At 41.7% G+C, this 8416-nt stretch overlaps 1 protein-coding gene across 1 annotated transcript in view; it reads left to right on the plus strand.

Moving 5' to 3' along the window:
- The window catches only part of TSHZ3 (teashirt zinc finger homeobox 3), a gene marked incomplete at both ends in the record, with an annotated part of 86959 nt that extends 79150 nt beyond the window's left edge, over positions 1-7809 (plus strand). The window contains one exon of the mRNA XM_083370284.1: positions 4607-7809. Coding sequence (XP_083226410.1) covers positions 4607-7809 — 3203 coding nt within the window. The remainder of the gene's footprint in view (positions 1-4606) is intronic.
- Positions 7810-8416: the final 607 nt, after the last annotated feature.

Genomic DNA, 8416 nt, shown 5'->3' on the forward strand with positions numbered 1-8416 from the left:
TTAGAGCTTTCTGGAAGTTGCATGTCCCCACTTTTCCCCCTTTCAAACTTCATTATTTTGATGAATTATGCTAATGTTTGGAAAGATGAATGCGGGACCAAAAGAATGAAGGGTAATGGTAAAAAAAAAACAACTGATCAGAAATTCCGTGGGGTTAGCTAATTAATCTTTTTAATGAAAAATATGTAGGACAGTGATGGTGAACCTTTTAGAGACTGAGTGCCCAAACTGCAATCCAAAACCCACTTATGTATCATCGGGTGCTGGGTGGGCATGACCCATTGGGTGGGCATGACCCATTGGGTGGGCGTGACCCATTGGGTGGGTGTGGCTGCGGTGGTAACGGCAGACTGGGTGGGACTAAAAAGTTCAATCAATTCCAACTTTGCGAGATCATTTTTTTCCGTGAGAAGTTGAACTTGATTGATTGAACCTTTTTTTTTGCACACGGAGGCCTAAAGCGAAAAAGTTTTATAAAACCCAGCTGAAGGCCTAGGACTGGGGCGACGGCGTGCATGCCCACAGAGAGGGCTCTGCGTGCCACCTGTGGCACGCATGCCATAGGTTCGCCAGCACGGATGTAGGAGAAAAGCAGGCAGAGCTGGAAGGCAGAGTTAAATGCACCATCAGCTTAGTCAGAATGGTTTTGGGTTTTTTTTTTCCAAAAGGCAACTGGACTTTCTCTCTATAATCAAGGAAGTTTAGTTGCCTTTTAGAAAAAGCACCTTTGGGACAACCATGACCAGGATGACAGAGAATCTCCATAGATATCATCAGTTTAGAATCCCTGCATTTCCACAAGGGACTCAAGTCTAACCCCCCCTCCCCCTTGAATTTCAATGACTCTTAACTAGGACCAGTTTAGTGCTGACCACTAATTGACCAGATTTGTGTGTATAGGCTGTATTAACAAATCCTTTGTGCTTAAATTGAGTTGATGATCCTGGTTCTTTGCACCTGACAGCATTTATCGAAATAATAATAATAATAAAGTTTCCTGAAGTTCTCATAGAACATTTAAAAAAGAAAAGCCCAAAGCTAACAACTGAAACAAGATGAGAAAAAAAAATTGATCGTGAGTCCACCGAAACCACATTTGTAGATTAAGACTGAAGGTGAATTAGGCTGCCTTCACCAGAGAAAGTTTGCACAGTTACAGATACAAGATAATCCAATAATTTGATACAATTAGGACGTGATAAGCATCAGGCATGTATTCCCTAGCCATGTATTCAACTTGACTGCCCTGTCAAATGTGAAGGGTATGTTAATATACCATTAGGTGGTGTGTATTTAGGAAACTGCATCCCCATTCATTTCAAGAAACGATAAAACATTCTAGAAATAGCTTTCGTATCACAATGGGTTCCTTTGCCAAAAGCGTTGTGTTTTCTATTGAAGGCACTTTCCACCTTTAGTGGCAACTTTTCAAGTAATTAGTCATCAATGATTGTTTTGCGTAGGGATCTGACCTGGAAAGTTAACACAACCCAGGTGCTAGAAAGGCCCAACAGAGACTTCACTTTCTTAGGGTCTTGCGGAAGAATAGGGTAGAACAACGGCTAATGACCCTCTTTTACCGGTCTACTATAGAGAGCGTCCTCTCGTATGGTATTGTGGTTTGGTATGCTGGTCTGACAGCCGCGGACAGGAAAGTATTACAGAGGGTAGTGAGCACAGCACAAGACATTGTGGGCTGTTCCCTGACACCACTGGATGACCTCGCCAGGGCTCGTTGCCTTGGAAGAGTGAGGAAGATTCTCAGGGATGACTCACACCCTGGACGGTATCTCTTTACTCTCCTACCATCCGGTAGGAGATATAGGAGTATAGCCAGCCGTACCAACAGGCTGAAAAATAGCTTTTATCCGTGGGCTGTTAGGCTTTTAAATGGGACATAATCTCTGTGAACTTATGCAGAATTGACTTGGGAGGCCGGTGTGTGGTGTAGTTGGTTCACATGGTGTGGTAGGATGGAGGGTTTGTTGTCACTGTGTGTTGGGGGGAGAGAGCACAGGGGGAAGCTCAGCTAATCTCAATGTACACATGTTGTACTTTGACAATAAAGGTTTATTATTATTATTTATTATATATGTGTGAGGTCTCTGGATCAGGATGGATTCAAGCAAAGGGATATGAATCTGCTTCCTTTATGTAATACATGCATACCAAAGAACAGAATATAAAGGATAGGGAAATCAGTACTTCTTGACTTGCAAAGTTCTGTATTTTGGAATTATTAACCTGTTATAACATAGCAAGAACATACAGGTAGACCTCGATTTACGGCCGCAGCTGAGCCCCAAATTTCTATTGCTAAGTAAGACCGTGTTGCTAACTTAACAACTGCAGTGAATCCCTTAACAACTTAGCAAGAAAGGTTGCAAAATGGGACGAAGCTCACTTAACAAATGTTTAAACTTAGCGTCGGAAATTTTGAGCAAAACTGTGGTCATACGTCGAGGACTACCTGTCTATTGCTTTGGGAGGGGCAAATTCGATATGTTTGCAGGTGAACCAGAGCTGCAGTAACAACAGGATCCCGCACCTTTAGTCTGTGGTTCTGCAGCGCTGTAATTTAATTGGGCCTTCCTGTTGCCTTATACGGTACAGGATCTCTGTTGGGGTCCCCAATGTAGCTTATGGTGAAGAAATATTGACAAAGTAGTCTAAAGAGCAAACACTTTGACATTTGTAAGGTCCACTGGAAGACCTTGTGTATATTTACCCTGGAAGAATAAGAGCAAAATATCAATTATTATTATTTTTAACCCAATCTTACAGCTGGGTTGTTCTGTTTTTCTTACTCAGTGTCAAAAAAGTCTTTGCAACAGACATGAAGCCATCGAGAAGTTAATTATCTGTTTTCCCCATAAGGCTTTTCTATCTGTATTTTAATTGTTTGTTTGTTTTTAATGGGAGAACTGACTGGGTACCCCAGCTTCTGCTTTAAGAAACGTTATTTTCCCAATTTTCAAATGTCATAGGTATGGTTTTTGCAACTGTAAGTTGAAAAGCATTCTGCACAAGCTAAAATATTTTTTTCCCCTTTTCTCCTACTAACAGGGGAAGTTGGAAGGAATTTTCAACTTTTTTTAAAAAAAAATTCTATAGAGTGCATCCCGAATTTTGCTATTCATGGGCTCGAATTTAACCAGGAAAATTATAAAATAAATTCCAGACTTATATCTAAACTCACATCTAGAATGTACATAGATTTTTCAATTCTGCCTTTATTATTTTTATCATTTATTTATTAAACCAATTTTATCCAGCTGCTCATCTCACAAACAAGCAACTCTAGATGGTGTATGACAGAACTACAGGTAGTCCTTGACTTACAACACTTCATTTAGTGACCGTTCAAAGTTACAACGGCATTGAAAAGAGTGCCTTATGACCATTTTTCACACTTACAGTGTCCCCATGGTCACATGATCAAAATTCGGACGCTTTGGCAACTGACTCAGATTTATGACGGCTGCAGGGTGTCCCGGGGTCACACGATCCCCTTTTGCGACCTTCTGCCAAGCAAAGTCAATGGGGAAGCCAGATTCATTTAACAACCATGTTATTAACTTTACAACTGCAATTATTCACTTAACAAGTTTGGCAAGGAAGGTCATAAAATGTTTCACTTAACAAATGTTTCACTTAGCAACATAAATTTCTGGCTCAATTGTGATTGTACATTGAGGATTACCTGTAAAAACAATTAAAAAAGTATGTTAGAAAGTGTAAAAGCCAGGTTTGCATATACTCATAAAAGAGTACAAAAAAGTATGTTACATACCATCGCATCAACAAAGTTAAAAAATGTTCTGTCTTAGGTCCAGTGTATTTTTTTCGATTCCAGAATTTTGTCAGGGTAAGAGCAAACATTGTTTAACAGTTGCCTGTCCTAGGGAACGAAGAATTGTGGCCTGTAAGATCCTTGTAATTACAGGGTTGATCCACTTACAAAATTTTGAGAAGTTTACCTACTTATCTGAGTCTAGTTTTTCACACTAAGCCCAATGCTCAGTTTAGTACCTGCATTGCTAAACAGCTCCTGTAATAAATGCAACCTTTAAATTTTCTAATAAGTGAGGAAGCCCTTTTCTTCATTCTTGTTGCTTTGTGAGATTTATTGTTATTCTTGTTGATGGTTTTTATGTTTTATTAAAGATTGGGTTTGGGGAAAAAATCTGGCTTAATTTAAATTGTGAATCTGTCTGTTAAGAAATACATTAGGGCTAGAAGAAGCATAAGACATATTAATTGACAGACAGGAACTGCTGTCTCTGAGGTTGATACAAGTAATTTATTACTTTAGGAATGAATGCCACCTCCAGAATGTGCTTCATTAATTTCAAATTTAGTTTTAATTTCAAGCTGTTGCCCCATGAGAAGAATAAGGTGGCAAATTATGTTTGAAGAGCAGATTTTTTTTTCCTCCTTCCCCTCTTCCTCTTGCTTGGAAGAAATGCTAATTTTTGACTCTTTAATTTTAATAAATATATGCATTCTTTGAATGAAACATGCCAACTGGTGATAGAAATGGAGACTAGCAGTCACTAACTGTGTGTTTTATTATCTGTTTTCTCTCTCTCTCTCTGCTATGTAGCTTATGTTTCGGATGAGCTGAAAGCGGCCGCCATGGTGGACGATGACTTGGAACCAGAGGAGACCACGATTGATGGAGAACCTTCTGCAAAATACGCCTGTCCAGAAAAGGACTTTGGCAAGAACTGCCAGAGCTATCAGAACTCTCCAGTGGCTGAATTTTCCAGCCATGAAATGGACAGCGAGTCTCATATCAGCGAGACGAGTGACCGAATGGCCGATTTTGAAAGTGGCTCCATCAAAAATGAAGAGGAGAGCAAAGAGGTTTCCATACCACTGGAAGAATCTGTGGTGTCAGACAGTTTGGAGCAGATGAAGGCCGTCTACAATAACTTCCTCTCCAATTCCTACTGGTCCAGCCTGAATTTGAATCTCCACCAGCCAGCCGTCGAAAAAAACAATGGCAGCAGTAGCAGTAGCAGCAGCAGCAGCAGCAGTTGTGGCAGTGGCAGCTTCGATTGGCATCAAACCGCCATGGCCAAAACATTGCAACAAGTGTCCCAGAACCGAATTCTTCCTGAGCCCAGTCTTTTTAGCACAGTCCAGTTGTACAGGCAGAGCAGTAAGCTTTACGGCTCCATCTTTACGGGAGCCAGTAAATTCCGCTGTAAAGACTGCAGTGCAGCCTATGATACTTTGGTGGAATTAACAGTGCACATGAACGAAACAGGACATTATCGAGACGACAACCACGAAACAGATAACAACAACCCCAAAAGATGGTCTAAGCCTCGTAAACGCTCTTTGCTTGAAATGGAAGGGAAAGAAGATGCCCAGAAAGTATTAAAGTGCATGTACTGTGGCCACTCCTTTGAATCGCTTCAAGACTTGAGTGTGCATATGATAAAAACGAAACATTACCAAAAAGTGCCTCTGAAGGAACCTGTAACCCCTGTAGCAGCAAAAATCATCCCCGCCACTCGAAAAAAAACCTCGCTGGAGTTAGAACTGCCAAGTTCTCCAGATTCTACTGGTGGGACCCCCAAAGGGACCCTTTCCGATATCAACGACCCACTTCAAAAGAATTCCAATCCTTACATTACACCCAATAACCGTTATGGACACCAGAACGGTGCCAGCTACGCCTGGCATTTTGAAGCGAGGAAATCTCAAATTCTCAAGTGCATGGAGTGTGGCAGTTCCCATGACACCTTGCAGGAACTCACGGCCCACATGATGGTGACAGGACACTTCATTAAAGTCACCAACTCTGCCATGAAGAAAGGGAAAACCATCATAGAGTCCCCTGTCACGCCAACCATCACAACTTTGCTCGACGAGAAAGTACAGTCTGTGCCTCTTGCAGCGACAACCTTCACCTCTCCTTCCAACATGCCATCCAGTGTCTCCCCGAAATTAAACATGGAAATCAAGAAAGAAATTGAGAAGGACAGAACAGCTGCTGAAGATAAGGTGAAAGAGAAAGAAAAATTAAGCGAAGATGAGGAAAAATATGATATCTCCTCCAAATATCATTACCTGACAGAAAATGACTTGGAAGAAAGCCCCAAAGGGGGACTAGATATTTTAAAGTCATTAGAAAATACAGTCACTTCAGCTATTAACAAAGCCCAGAATGGCACACCAAGCTGGGGTGGATATCCCAGTATTCATGCTGCTTATCAGCTGCCCAACATGATGAAATTATCCCTAGGATCATCAGCAAAGAACGCTCCTTTGAAGCCCATGTTTGGAAATGCTGAACTGGTGTCTCCTACTAAAAGTCAGCCCCTGATTTCACCTCCAAATAGCCAAACCTCTCCTGTGTCCAAAACAAATTTTCATGCCATGGAAGAGTTGGTGAAGAAAGTGACTGAGAAGGTGGCCAAAGTGGAAGAAAAACTGAAGGAACCTGAAGTGGGCAAGCTTTCGCCCATGAAGAGAGCCACCCCTTCGCCGTGTAGCAGTGAGGTCAGTGAACCCCTCAAGATGGACACTTCCAGTGACATGGGGTTCAAAAGCCATCAGAACAGTCCAGTTTCTCAGAGGGAGAGCTGCAGAGACAGCCCAACTGGAGAACCGATGGAAAACGGCAAAGAGATTGTCAAGAAAATCGCAAATACTTTGACCAGCAGTACAGCTATTATTACCGACCATCCTCCGGAGCAACCTTTTGTAAATCCATTAAGTGCATTACAGTCTGTCATGAACATTCATCTTGGGAAGGCGGCAAAGCCTTCTCTTCCTGCCCTAGACCCCATGAGCATGCTTTTCAAAATGAGCAACAGCTTAGCAGAAAAGGCTGCTGTCGCAACACCGCCCTTGCAGCCCAAAAAACCAGATCACTTAGACCGTTATTTTTATCATGTCAATAATGACCAGCCCATAGATTTGACGAAAGGGAAGAGTGACAAAAGCTGCTCTTTGGGTTCAGCGCTTTTGTCATCCACATCAGCGTCTTCAGCATCTTCTTCATCTACAGTGACAACAGCAAAGACATCTGCGGTTGTGTCATTTATGTCAAACTCGCCGCTCCGTGAGAATGCCTTGTCAGATATCTCGGATATGCTCAAGAACCTGACAGAAAGTCACACATCAAAATCTTCCACGCCTTCCAGCCTCTCCGAGAAGTCTGACATTGATGGCACGACAATTGAGGAACCGGAAGAAACCACCCCGGCTCAGAAAAGGAAGGGACGCCAGTCAAACTGGAATCCTCAGCATTTACTCATCCTGCAAGCCCAATTTGCTGCCAGTTTGCAGCAGACGTCGGAAGGGAAATACATCATGTCGGACTTGAGCCCTCAAGAGAGAATGCATATTTCCAGGTTTACGGGACTCTCAATGACTACCATTAGCCACTGGTTGGCCAATGTGAAATACCAACTCCGAAGGACAGGGGGGACAAAGTTCCTTAAAAACTTAGATACTGGGCATCCGGTGTTCTTTTGTAATGACTGTGCTTCTCAAATCAGAACTCCTTCGACCTACATCAGTCACCTTGAGTCACATCTAGGTTTCCGATTACGAGACTTGTCCAAACTCTCGAGTGAGCAGATTAACAATCAGATAGCACAAACCAAGTCATCCTCTGAGAAGCTATTGGCCCCTTCACCAGAGGAAGAGCTGGGAACTTCCTACCAATGTAAACTTTGCAACAGGACTTTTGCAAGCAAGCATGCTGTTAAACTTCATCTCAGTAAAACACATGGGAAGTCTCCCGAGGACCATCTTCTCTATGTCTGTGAATTGGAAAAACAGTAGCATTAAATCCCCCCCCCTTTCTTTTTAACAGACATGCTACCCGAACAACTGTACTTGGCTTTGAGGAAAACTGTCAAACATGCTGTTGAGTTTATCTTTTGCCCCTTTCCCACCCCTATTCTTGGCACATAATTGTTATTTTAACTCTGGGGTGTCACTAGCCTGGACGACTCTCTTTTTTTATATGTAACTGTATAGTGTTTAATAGAGGTACATAATCAGCTGTTGTTACTGGTAAAATATGAAGGTTAAAAACTCAGTGGTAAGTGTTTGGAACTTTGTGTAAATTGGGGTTTTTAGTTGCTGTGCATCACTATGATGCCTCAAGCTGCATGCATTGACAAGACAGTTTACTTAAGCATTTATTAACTAAAATCATGGTACACTCTTTAAATGGCAAATGAAGTGTGCTGGCTGTTTCTCACCTGTAAATCTTTAGCCCTCTGAGTACTTTGAAGCACTTTTGCATTAATTTGGTTTCCTTTTTTTCTAAAAAAATATATATAGAGAGAGAAATGTTTTCTTCAGATTTTTTTTTTAATCCTGTTCTGGCTTAGAATTTCTTTACTTTTTTTTTTTGGTCAAGGCAACAAGCCCAAACAAAAAA

Source organism: Vipera ursinii (genome assembly GCF_947247035.1).
Source record: "Vipera ursinii genome assembly, chromosome: 10".
Lineage (NCBI taxonomy): Eukaryota > Metazoa > Chordata > Lepidosauria > Squamata > Viperidae > Vipera > Vipera ursinii.